Source organism: Triturus cristatus, chromosome 7 (assembly GCF_964204655.1).
Source record: "Triturus cristatus chromosome 7, aTriCri1.1, whole genome shotgun sequence".
Classification (NCBI taxonomy): domain Eukaryota; kingdom Metazoa; phylum Chordata; class Amphibia; order Caudata; family Salamandridae; genus Triturus; species Triturus cristatus.
The window spans coordinates 423,558,230-423,572,278 of record NC_140590.1 but is presented as its reverse complement, the minus strand read 5'-3'; the positions used below and the strand labels follow the sequence as shown (position 1 = coordinate 423,572,278).

The 14,049-nt window shown below is 41.8% G+C and overlaps 1 protein-coding gene across 1 annotated transcript in view; it reads left to right on the top strand.

The window, feature by feature from the left end:
* Nucleotides 1–14,049, top strand: part of LOC146809855 (cytosolic phospholipase A2 gamma-like) — a 596,102-nt gene that overhangs the window by 130,352 nt on the left and 451,701 nt on the right. The window contains exons 3-4 of the mRNA XM_085616717.1: nucleotides 12,572–12,627; nucleotides 12,748–12,859. Of these exons, the coding sequence (XP_085472843.1) occupies nucleotides 12,572–12,627; nucleotides 12,748–12,859 (168 nt within the window). The remainder of the gene's footprint in view (nucleotides 1–12,571; nucleotides 12,628–12,747; nucleotides 12,860–14,049) is intronic.

Below are 14,049 nucleotides of genomic sequence, written 5' to 3'. Positions count from 1 at the left end.
CAATGGTGTGTGATGTGCAAATGGGTTATTGGTGCAGGGGTGTGAGTGGTGGGGGTGGGGGTGATATGTATTGTGTGTGATGTACAGGGGTGTCAGAGGTACAGGTATGGAAGTGCTGTGTGTGGTGTGAGTACTGCTGGTGTGTTGCTTTGCCTAAGGTGGTTGGCTAAGGCTTGCGCAAAAGTCAGGCAGGGACATCCACTCAAGTCAGGGCAAGGGAGTTACACGCCAAAGATAACCCCTGCTCACTCCCTTGGTAGCTTGGCACGAGCAGTCAGGCCTATCCCAGAGGCAATGTGTAAAGCGTTTGAGCAACACACACAGCAACAACATACTAGGCAAACCACAAAAGGAACTCCACACAAGGTTATATCAAATATAGCCTTTGTATTATCATAAAACACATTTGAATAGTATTCACACAATATACACTGTGCCAACTGGCACTGGGCAATATTTACAGGGGATTATATACACATGGCAGGGCCACTTGGACCACTGTCAGCACCATCACTTTGTAAAGATAGTAAATGTAGAACATGTAATAAACGTAGAACACAACCAGTAATTACTGGCAAACACTGTACTCAGCATCATCCTGTAACACAAACCATATTATGCACAGTATCACATTAGGCATGAAATATATTCTGCGCCAACCTCATAAGCATAAACACATTATGAAATCTTCTCAGGAGTCTAAACGCATTAGACCATAACCTCCTAATCATAACTCACATTAGGAAATAATCTCACTAGCATAAACCACAGTAGGCACATAACCTAATAACTAAACCATAGTAGAGAATAACTCAACCATAACAAAGTATGCTAAAACCTCATAATCATAAAACCATATTAGAGGCATAAATCAGGTGGCGTAAATCATACTACATAAATCACATTTCCTAGCACCACATAAATCACATTAGTGCCTGGCGCCCTACACACCTAACAGTCCCCTTGGCCAGCTGGCCTTCTCAAAGGGCTCAAAGGCCCTGTGTCCTAAAACGTCAGGGTGCGCTGCCAAAGCAGCAATATCCACACTTGCGCAGTTGCGCTGGGGCAAAGGAGTGTATCTCACTCCTGTCTCCTACAACTGCCCCCCAAGAAATGATGGCCTAAACGTGGCAGCTGCCCACTACTTGCTGTGCAGCTGTAAATATCAAATGAGGCCTGGACACTCACCGTGCCCTTTGGGTGGACAAATATGCAAAGTATTGCAGCTGCCCGCTCTGGTGCAGTGCAGCTGTGAATCAATATTGGGTCCTGGCACAACTGTGCCCCCTGGAGCCTCACTGGGGCTCTGGAAACAAACATGCCCCACGTTGCAGCTGTCCTCTAGCAAGCGGGGCAGCTGGAGATATGGCCAACTGGGGAGATCACGGGCCCCTCTGGGCCCTCTACACCAATGTGCCCCCCTCGTTGGAGCGGCCCGCAATGGCGGGTGTGCTCAGGAAATGATGCGGGCACTTACAGTGGCCTTGGGAGTCCCCTCGGCCATGTACCTCGCCTAGCCCTCACTCACCAGGCTCTGTGGGGGAGGCTCACCTCGGCGCTGGTCCTCCTGGCATTTCTCTCTTGGCTCGGGCAGCATTCTGCGGGCTCTCTCCTCAATCATGGGAGACCAGCGCTGCTATCGGCAGCCTCGGCCGACACTTCTGTGCTTCACCTGGACCCCCTCCTGGGACCCGGGCCTTGGATGTGGAGTCGGCAAGGCTCCCGACTTCCTCTTCAGGTCATGTCTCAGTGCGGTTTGGGCTCCCGCCTGTGCCTTGGAATGCAGCACTTCCTCTACGGCGCAGGAGCTCCCAACAGATCAAGGGAGTCCCGCTCAGATTTACTACTCCCGCCTCGCCTGCAGCATCCAGGCTAGACGTCTCGCGGTCCCACCCTTAACCAAGCCAGGCAGCCTGGCTTCTGGGCCGCTCTGGCAGTGGCCCGGCAACTTCTCTTCGACTTCGGGGCTGCGGCGGTGATACGCAGGGTAGGCCCCCGCTCAATAATTACTCTTAAAGCGGACAAAGAGGGGTAGGCTCCCTCCTAATTTAAAATATAAAGCGGGGTGGGCACCCGCAGTTAAATCGATATATAAAGCGGGGTGGGCACTCGCTATTATGCCGGCATCACGGGGGAAATTCCTACGATGGGGATTCCCTCAGCAGCAACGCGCTGCCCAGTTCTGCAGTGCTCCAGCGCTCCTCTCTTAAGGGGAAATTAAAGCACAGCGCTCCCCTTTCAGAATAATTAAAAATAAAAGCGCTCACAGGGCGCATGATGCAACAAGAAGTCCTGAAGGTCCTGGCATACCAAAAGCAGAGCGCTCACAGGGCGCAAAAGGCCCCAGCAATTCCTTCAGGTCCATGTGGCATAGCTGGGCCCATTGAGGGCAGCACACAGGGCCCTTCAGCAGGGAGGTAAGCCCCCATGGCGGTTCCTCCTGGGCCCCAGCAGCAACCAACCCCCAAGTTAGGAACAGCACAGCATCAGGGAAGAGAATATTTTCATGGGGTCACAGCCCCTATATTTATATCACACATTCCTTTTTCTAAAGTGCAGGGCATGGGGGAACCAGATGCAACTGGTTCAGGGGGGATTTGGAGCACTTTGTTTTGGAAGCTCCTCTTCCCCTTTGTCAAGTGGGGGCTCTACATCAGACACACCACAGGGGGGCAGAGCCAGCATTCACTAGGGAAGCACCATCCTATTCAGAGTCAGGGGATTACCCCTCCCACTACTCTTAGCCCAGGTGTCCCATTCAGCCTAGCGCTGACTCACCCTGCCCCTCCTGGAACCACCCACACCTATCAGCTCCTGTCACTCATAAGCCAGGCATGCAATTCACATCAGGCAGGCAGACACATAGCACACAGAAATGCCAACTTCTAAAAGTGGCATTTCTGAAATAACCACAATAAATCTGCGCACACCATTGGCAGCATTTATTCTCACAATTTCATACATACCAAACTTGACCACACTGCTCCTCTCATACTAGGAATTACCACTGACACACACTGATCAGGGAATCCCCAATGCATTTGTATGGGAGGGCAGGACAACCTTACAATTGTAACACAGAGAGTGCACGCACTTTACACTGGACCACAGTGCTAAAGTGCCCAGAGGCCTAAAACCATCAATACCATGTCAGCGCTAAGGCAAAACGTTTATGGGTGAACCTGCCAAAAAGTGCCAAGTCCAACACTGCCTAAAACACAAACCTGAATACAATATCAATATTTATTTTAATTTAAAATATCAACCTTAATTTAAAAAAACAAAAGAAAAAAATCAGGTTAATAGCAATTGGATTTTCTATTATAAATATTTGAAAATATAGCCAACATTATAATTAAAAACGTTTCTACTACACTCAAAATTGTGCTAACTTCATATAAAATCATATATGTAGAAAATAAATAAAATTAAAATTAAAAAATTAGCAGTGCCCACCGAATAACTTAAATGAAGAAGATACTATAATATTTATGATTCCATGGGTGAATTTCTACTCCATAATATAACGATCCAAACAATACACTGCCAAAAATAATATCTATCAGAGAGAGCCAAAAATGCAAATATAAATCTCAGAAAAATATAACATTCAATAGGATTTGAATTATCCAAAGAAACCATCCAAAACCTGAACAATTACAAAACAACATAATCACCAGGAAATTAGAAAAATTAAGACAAAATAAAAAAAAAAATTTTTGACTGAAAGTAAAGTATGGTCCCTTGAAAAACAATAAAACACATTCATCTTAAAAATAAGCTCCAACATCTGAATTTTTTTTTTAAAGGAAAACCCATATAAACCCTCCCAAGAAACACTTACAACCTTACAAAACATCAAAGCTAACTTTTACAAACTATACTTACTAGAAGTGCACTAAAATAACATCCAATTGCAAAGAGTAGCCTAGTTAAGTCTATAAATACATTACTCCATCACTCTTTATAAAATATGTGTAAGATAGGCCTTGCATGAACCAGTGATGCGCAACAGGAAACCCTGACTGAAACTTCTGGACACAGCTCAAAATGACAACAAAAGACTACAGAAATATATAAACTGGAAAGAGAATATGGGTAAGATGAAAATGAAAAGACTTCCATTCATGGAAATTAATTTAGAAAAAGAAAAATTTATTTTATTCATTAATATTTCTAAAATGATGAAGAACATTTAAACAAATAGTAAATGTTTTTCTTATGCCTAATAAAATGTACACAAGTATTTTGCATATATTCATATATTAAAAAATACAACCATTTTTCAGTACTTTTGTACATTTATTAATGTAAAAAAAATGAATTTATAATCAAAATGGTATGTATGTTACAATAACTGAACATGCTTAAAAATGTTTATAACATGTTTGCACACTACAACATGAATATATTGCAAATATTCAGAAATACATAATGCAGTTTTTAAAGCTTTTAGGATTAATTGAACAAATAAAAAATGTATGCTAAAGGGGCTGTTTACAAAATGTATATAACACTGAAATCTTAATCATATTGGGAAAAGTGTTGGACTTCGAAAAATTCAGATTTACAATCCCAACTCCAAACCTAACTACATTGGGAACAGTGTTGGACTTTGAAGGGTTCAGATTTACTTGTACCACTTCAAACTAAACCTCTGTCTGTTGGAAACTGGGTTGTAGGTTGACTTGGGTATGATCTTTAGTCAAGCAGCAACCACAATCCTAGTAGGGTAAATAGCAGGCAACCCTAAATTAACCTTTGGTCACCCTCTAGTAGTTTGGCATAGAGCAATCAGGCTTATCTTTGAGGAAATGCATACAGTACTTTTGCAACACTTCAAACAGGAACCACACAAAAATATTCCACACCAGTTTAGCAAAATAGAGCCTCATATAATAAACAAAACAAGGCCAAAAGCACAAAACTCCTATAAGTAGAACTTGAGATATACATTTTTATATAAGAAACTGGAAAATAGCACTTATAAGCAATAAGCAGTTTCTTGGGTTATCTGCTCATGTCATACTTGTCCAAAGTCAGAAGGACAGGCTGACCATGATGGAGCATGGACCAGAGACACGCACCCAGAGAGGCCCACTGAGAAGAAGTACCTTGATCCTGGCTTCATCGACGCTGAAGATGCGGGCTGCAGCTGAATTGATGCATCAGTGTCGATCCACTCAGTGAGTGCGATGTGCTGGTCCTGATCCGCACAGCAGCGGTGATGTGTGGGCTCTAATGAGTGAAGACCTCTGATGTGGAGATTCAGTGGTGTTGTCAAGAATGCCGTAGAAAGAGATGGAGTGACCTTGTGCAGTGATGCGTCGGGACCACTTGGCAGGCCAGACTCACAGATAGCAGAATCCAGGTGCAGAAGCAGGGAAGCTGGTAGTATATGTCCCTGAAACCTCAGATGAGGAGGCCAGTCAGCGAGCCCTTGGAGTCACTCTGTGTTCAAGTGATGCAGGTCCAGTCTTTCTCACCCAGGCAGGGGAACATCAGGCAGCAGGGTAGCACAGCAAGGCAGGAGTCCAGCAAAGCAGCATTCCGGCAGAATGGCAGTCCTTTAGTAGCACAGCAATCCTTCTCTCTAGCAGAGTCTTCACAGTTCCAGAAGTGTGCTCACGTCATGGTGTTGAAGGTCCAGTACATACACCCATTTGTGCCTTTGAAGTTGGGGGGACTTTACAGAAAGGTCTTTGAAGTGCACAGATGTTCTCCCTTCCTGCCCTGGCTCCTGACACACTACAGGAGGTTATACAGCCCTCTGTGTGGGGACAGGACACAGCTTATTAAAGTATAAGTGAGAGTGAGTCCAGATCCTTGACTTGGATAGCCCATTCTAGTCATATATAAGCTTGACTAGATTACTGCCATGCCCTTTTCATAAGCTTCCAAAAAAGAGGCTTAAATAAGCTACAGATTCTTCAGAATGCAGAAGCTCATCTTCTCCTAGGTATTCAAAAACATAAATGCATGGCTTAGGCTTTAGTCCAGCCACATTGGCTGCCGGTCGTAAAGCGTATTAAGATTAAGGCCTTGTGTATTGCCTTCAAGTCTATACATAGCCTAGGCCAAGCTCAACTAGCACAGTTATTTCTACCCAATGTTCCGTCCAGATCTCACCGCTCTGCTTTGAGTGGCAATCTTGTCGTCCTTGAATTCAAAACTGTCAGTTGGAGAGAGAGGAGTTTTGGCCCAAACACCACCAGGTTCTGGAACTCTTTACCCATATGATTAAGAGCAAGCAGAATCTGAGGAAATTCAGAAAATAATCTAAAAACCAGGTTGTTTAACCAGTAATTGTTAGGGTTGGTCATTTCTATTGGCACCTCAGTAGTCAGCGCCTAGACACTCCCGGGTAGCAGTCACGCTTTAAAAAAAACATTTTCATTTCATATGATTACATCATCTATACCGACTGTTCTGCACAGCCTACCGTGGTGACAAAGCAGCAATACTCAGCTGCATGCACAGCCATTAAGGGTAAAATGAGGGTAGGTAAATTCCAACCTGAGAAGAACTACACACAGTCTCTAAGTGATTGCACAGCACACCTGGCACAGCAAAAAGCTCCAATTCTGGCACTTGAAAATATGAAGCCCAAATTTCCCACAATTATAGTGTGCACTTTGTATTATTGTGTCCAGTCTTACAATGAGTAACTACATTAGTGGAGCCAGAATAAATTCAAATATTCCAAGGGTTGCACCATAAAGCACAAAACAGTTTGGTAACAGGTGGTTGAGCTGAAAGAATGCTTGCCATGGACTCATGTGTTTCACAACTTAAGTCATCAATGTATGGGAATCAATGAATGTTTGCCTGTTTTACAGGAAATAAACAGTTTCCGGGACAACCAGAGCAATGTTCAAGTAAAACGCACTGCCACTGTAGAGGTGAAGGAAGCACCAGCAACTCCTGGTTGGATTCCAAAAATTGGTGGACTGGTCCGGGAGAAAATAGTGGGCAAGAATTCTGGCAATTTTACAGAGCACCTGCACCTGTCCCAGCTGTTGGAGGTACCAGAACTGTAATTTGACTGCCCCTTGCAGGTTGCAAAAACAAGATATTTATGTCAATCGATCTCATCAAACCACATCATGTGGCCGATTCTACACAGTAGACTATGTGGGATCTTGAGTAGTTACTTGTCTCCTCTCACTACTATACAGGAACACCCAATGGAAGTTTTGATCAGCAATGAAGCTTCTACTTCCTGCCTGGGGATAGCTAATAATGAAGTATATCTTCTACCTGCTACATCGAAAACAACTATCCAAACAATTTGTACAGAAACACAGATTTATATTCGAAAACCCGACATGGATGGTGTTTATGTCAACGTACCACAATTCAAGTCTACTCCATGTTGTACACCATGTACAAAGCTGTAAAAAATAGATCACACAGCCTCCGGCTACTTTATTGATTCATGACTTCTCTTAAGGTTGATCAGAACCAGCACCTCCACCACCACGAGGTAGATTGTAAGTATTTAACCTTTGACTGAAAAAGGCTTCCATGATTCTACCTGTGGGATTACAACTTTGTTACTTTTCCTCTTCCATTGGATCGGTTTTGCGGCAACCTTTTTCTTATTTCTGAATGGAAACTATCTCCTAGGATGCTCTGCTATACAATTGGTGAACTTAGTTTTAGCACCCTATTCTTCATCACACAAAGTGTGAAGAGACCTTTCCCTGGTGAGCATTTCTGCTGTTCCGGTTCCTGATGGAATTGTTTGAGATAGGTTATTGTATGATATATTCAATCCAACTGAACGTTTGCAAATTCCATTTGTGTTTAACGTTTCTTTAAATGATTTTATCACCCCTAGTACTGTCTCTGATGTTTGGGACATTGATACAGTGTATGAAATGCTAGAAGATCTAGAGTATTCCACTGTTTTTGATTCAGAGAAATTGTATGATGGCACATCTAATTATTATGAAATGTTCTGTTTTCAACATTATAATGACCACTTACTACATAACACACGTTTGCAAAGATGTTTGCATATATTTTTGGTTACAGTACAACTGACCAAGCGTCTTATTATTATAGGCTCACACCATCACTAGCAAAGAGAAATAGGCTTAATAATGCAAAACTGATATTCTCTGAATTTTTTCTTTTTCAATTGTCTACACAAGGGTTTAACTTTGGAGGGACACTGTTGATTTAAAATCAATTTGGGGAACTACTAATTGGCAGTTTCAGGGGAATGAGGCATTATTTAGAGCATGCCAGATACCACATCAAATGATTTTTCTGAACAAAACTGTGCAGCAGAAATCATGTCTTGGCTTTGGCTAAGATAAAAGTTTTAAATACACCTAACATTCCTGCATTTGCATGTTTATGCAAACTGTCATTGGTTCACAAACTACTCGGAGGAAACATTAGACACCATGATTTGCAAAGATTCATACAATTCTTCAGTGACCAGTCAGGGGGGATGGTTAGTATGCCTGTTAAATTCTAACAGATGTCATGCACATTTCCTGGGTGACATCAAAGAGTTCAAGATCAGCGGTCCTGACCCATGTTACATTCAGACACAACACTCAGGGGTGGTAACAGCTTACAGTACTGGGAAGTTGTGCCTTGATTGGCTAAAAACCACATCATTGTTCCAGGACTTTCTAGTAGGTCCTTGAAAACCACATCAAAAGTGCTTCATGTGTGCAATATACAATGAGGTATGGAAGGATTCCCAGCAGGAGGGTGCTGAGAGACTATGCAAAATTGACAGGGCAAATTCAGAAAGGGCTCTAGCAGTAGTTGATAATGGTAGGACTACATTGAACATTAGGATATACTCTCTGGGTAACATTGTGTCATCTGAGATAGACAGCATAAAGAATGACATGTACTCATTACAACATGGGCAGTCACAGTTTAGATTGATTATGCTATTAAGCTGAAATCTGCAGACACTTAATTCTGGTCGCGTACCATGGTGACACCTTAATGCCACAGGCTTATTTTTACCTTACAATTTTACAAAACATCAAACTATCATGGCAAGGATGGTACACATAGAGAAGTTAGAGAAATTACCATTCACTGTTGCAGAAATACCTTCCATGGATTGGATTATTTATGGGTTTATTTCTCTGTCAATCTTGAAATACCTTTTAGATATCGCTGTATGAATAATGAGACTGACGTCTTTCTTAGCGGGTCTGACTATGAGAATACTTTAGGGCATTCCTTGGTTTGTATGGAGGTTGAACTTAATGGGGCATGGAATAAGTCCATGGCAAATCTGTCCTGTTATCTGAAGGTTTCCCAGCTGCTATGATACGTCCAGATTTCAGATTGCTCTCCAATGGGAGTCATTTGATTTTGAACGATCAGAGCTGCTCTGGCATGAAAGTCTGCATCGCCTATCTGGTGATGGTTTCTGCAGTCGCAACTTGTTTTACACAAGAACTCTTTCCACCTGCCCGCACAGTTAGAGAGGCAACTCTTTGGCTTTCGATAAAGCTATTGAATGTGTACTCTGATACTTTGATCAGACTGAAAGTCTTATAGTTCCAGAAGGATGTGACCTTAACATCTGCAAAAGGGGCATTTAATTTTCGAGTTTCAAGTTCCTCTTTTGAGATACAGTTACTACTTCCTTCTAATTTCCTATTGAATTTTGGGGAATTTTTGCACCGCATTTTCAACATGTCTGGTACCGTGGGAGTGGTGCACTTTTTTAAGAAAATAGGCTCCGGTTTGCTTGGTACCTTCCAGACAATCTTCGGAGTTATTCCATCATTTATACACTACGTGTTGCGAAGCATTATTAGACGTCTTTCACTGGTCATGTTCCTAATTATCGGGACTTTGCTTTTACTCTTTCTGCTCCACAATGGATGTTCTGTCAAGAGGCCAAATGGAACTAGAACTTCCACATGTGCTCTTGTGTCATGAACACATGATACAGTATTTTTGCGCACCCTTGCTTCAGTAATTAAATGAACACTGGTTCTTGTGCTTTCGGCCGTATTCTGCTGTCTTCTGTGAGCTTTTGAATGTGCCCAGAACAAATGCACAGGAACACAACATTTTCACATTTTAGACACTGACCTACTGGTTGGCCCATTGACGGTACACTTGTACTGTTGTCCTTTGCAATTGCTGTGGCTCCTTAAAGCATTTTAAGAGCCGTCCTGGGATGCTTTTGCTCCTGGTGATTTGGATCTTGACTCGGCTTCTGTTAACCCCGCATTGGCTACTCCTCTTTCAGTGGCTGCTGAAGTGGACGGATCAGAGCATCTTTGCTTGATGTATCTGATCCGATGGGTGCCTCTGGGAACATCGTCTGCAGTGGCTGGGAACAACAATGTTTTGTCTTCCTCTCTGTACACATAAACAATCTGGCAGTTTCTAGTTGTGGGACACCTTTTAATTTGGCTTTATTTGTATGCTAAATTGCTTTTTAAATTAGTTTTAATAGATTTTAATCTTTTTTTAAAGTAAAGGCTTTCTCTATGCTCTTTGCTATTAAAAAAGCATGATGTTTTTTAGATTTTAGTAGGGTTTTATACTTCTTGACCCTTATATTTTAGTATTTGTCTAGAGATAGCTCTCATTGACTTACATTTAACTAGTGGGTGTCAAGTGGTCAGGATAGACCCAATTATAAACTCTGCCATTTCATGCTCATGTTTCTTAAGTTGCCTTCTCTTTCACACCCAGTCACTTTTGATGGACATTTGCGGGTGTGACCATGCAGGATAACATCATCTAAATCTGAATTGCTTACATTTCCACTTCGTAGGCAAACTAAAAGATACCTTTAACATTCAGTACAAGGATTGAAGTTATTTGCACAAATGTTATATATGTTATTATTCGGTATGAGACAACGCTGTCCAATTAGAATATACAATTGAGGCCTGACAGGAGTTGTGACATGGCCACATGGGTTCTATTGGTATATATATAGAACCACTTCCTTGTTTAGGCAAAGGGGCACTGAGCTGACACTTCAAGGTCCCAAATGCTGGAATTACAGCTCAGCTGATTCCTGCGTACCAACACAAGGGTTGTCCAGCTCTCCACCAAGACGGGAAGCCTGACGACACTTACCTATAGGTAATGGGGAGTTAGACCACCCTTTTAGGGATTTGACTGATCATCCCCCCTAGGCAAGACAAGGTTAGAGAGTACTAGGTGGGAGACGCATGAAAATGGCAGAATGGGCATACATATAATCTTGCAGAAATGTAGAATTTGATGTGCATAGTAACCCAAGGCAGTGACTTGTCCGGCCTTGTGTTTCTCCAGCTTTGCCAAGCAACACAGGGCGAAGCATGGTGGCCTTCAGTTGGTGGTAAATCTGATTAAAACATTGCGTTGCCCTTGCCACACCATATATGATGCAAGGTAGCACAACACAATGACAAATCTGTCTCTTTGTGAAATGTTGTGCCACACAGCCGCAGCCCGTGCAGGTAAGAGCGGTGGGGGTGGATTTTGACGGACGATGACGGGGAAAATTAATTATTTATTTAATTTTCCCTTGTCATTGTCATCAAAATCCCTCCTCACCCGGCCCCACTGCTCTTACCTGCAAGGGCCGCGGCTGGTGCCACAGTATACTTCAGCAACTTTTTTGTGGTATACTGCAGTACATGCAGATAACAAGTCAGTATATAATAATGGCTGCTTTTCGAAAATGAAAGTGTGCCCATATTCATTTTACTACACTTTAGCTGTGTTCTGGTTTAGGTCATTAGATATAGGTAAGTAGTAGTTTTTATTGTTATTTTCTACCTATTATCACTTTATTAAAGTGTGAATAGGTAAGAGAAATGTAGGTTTATTTCTCTATATATTTTTTAAGACGTTTATGAAGTAGTACTCTATATTTACATGGTACGCCATACACTATTTTATAAAAAATTAGATCTGTACAACATTGAAAATACATTCTAGTAAACTGAAATATACTGTATAACTGTGTTTAAAACAACGTTTTGCATCTTATTTTTTTTTTTATTTTATTTTAAGTGCCGCTGTACTTCCTAGGTAATATTGTGGTACACCATGTAATTTTTTTCAAATATATAGAAACTTTATTCTCTAAATATACTTTTTCTTTACAGATTACCATTTTAATAAAACCTAATACTTTCCTATCAGTATAATTATACCCTTCTTGCACAAAAACAATCCTGCCTACAATGCCGGCACCCTTGCACGATGTCTCAAGGGGGCCTGCTTTGGTGCTAAGCAGCAGATTGCACACCAGCAAAGGCAATGTGCAGGAATGCTCTAAATATTGGTAAATATGGCACAATCTTGCCCTCTCCCTTTCACACAGCATAGCTCGTGTTGCGTGAAATATTGGTAAATCTGGTTCTGTGATGCTACTCAGAAAAGAACACACAAAGTCCATTATCCAACATTCAGGCACCTTTTACTAGGGGGCTCTTTATACCTGTAGGCCTTGTGGGGAATTTTAGGTATTGCTTGATGAATTGCAGTTATATGTAAATTGTAAAACAACTTTACTAAAAAGTACATATTAAAAAATTACAAACGTCTATCTCTATTTTTATAGGTGTTTGGAGCTTCATCTGAAAATGTACCCACGGAGACGGCTTCTTCCGGAGATATGTAAGAACTGCTTTTTCAATCTGGATCCAACCATTTATAGGCTTTGACTATGATAGAAATGATCCTCTTTGTCATTCTCACTTTAATACCTTGGTCTTTAAATTTCTATTTCCGGTGCAGCCCGTTGGTGCAAATTTCAAAAGATCTCTCAGGGGGAGAAAATAAATCCATTCGAGAGAGGAGAAAGGTGGTATCTGCATGGTACAAACAACATGGGATTATAGTGGCGCCTGTAAGTAAGACATTTGGCATATTCTACCATACTTTTAGAAAATACATCTGGGACATGCTAGGTCTTTGGTCATTAACTAGGATTTCACGATAAAACGGTTATTAATATTTTCAGATTACGTTGTGCTTTTCCATCAGATTTAACATTCTAGTGGAATACCAGTATCGCCATTCATGCATTTGTTATTTCACCCTTTTTGTGTTTTGTTTTACCACCAGCTTATCTTGGTGTAAACTAAAGTGCAAAAACTCAGAGTAATTTTCAAGTGGTTTTTAGAGCGTAAAAACTATCGCAAAAATAGTTTGCACCGGTTTTCTACTGTGCATCAGCCTCTAGGTAAGGCCATGCCATTAAAGGGATGCTTAAAGTTAAAAGACTTATTTATGAGCCCTTTCTTCATATTTACGCCACCCTTGTGTGACTTTTTGTGACGCTGCAGTGGCGTAAATAATGTGCCACGTTGCACCATAGTTACAAAGTGATGCATCTAGGCAGAAGTGTCACTTCGTAAACCCCTGCGCTACATTAAACCTGCGTCAGGTATAATGTATGCAAGGTGGGCATTCCCCCGCATCAAAGCCTCGTAGAAGTGGTGCGCCACTTTGAGAACACCATTGCGTTAAAACCTTACTCCTGGACGTGGCAGGTGTAAGGGTGACACAGACCCTTTCACATAGGGCTTGCCGCATGTGAAAAGACACATTGCTGGAGTTGTGTCTGTTTTCAGACACACCCCAGCAATGCGCCACTATGCACATACACATGATGCGCCGTACTGTAAATAAGGCGTACCAATAGTGTCGCAGGGAGGGCACACTAAGAAGTGTTGCATAGCTGCTTTGTCGCAGCGATGCAACACTTCTCATAAATAAGGCCCAACAATTTAGCATTTGAATTCAGATGTGCTGATTGCTTTGATAAATAAATATATATTTAGTATAGTTGTGAAGGAGAAGGAAAACATGCTTTAAATATCTCAATATTGCAACAGCACCCCAGAATTCTTATTCAGTTAAGCAAAGTAATGTGCGTTCTAAGCAGGGTCATATATGTATAAATCTGACAAAATAATTGTCATGGATGCACAGATAATTTTAAACTCAAACATTGTATTCGGAGAGATATTGCCCCTCAGAACACTTCTCCAGAAGAAAGGTTACAGATCTGGCCAATTCCACTCTACCAAAGTA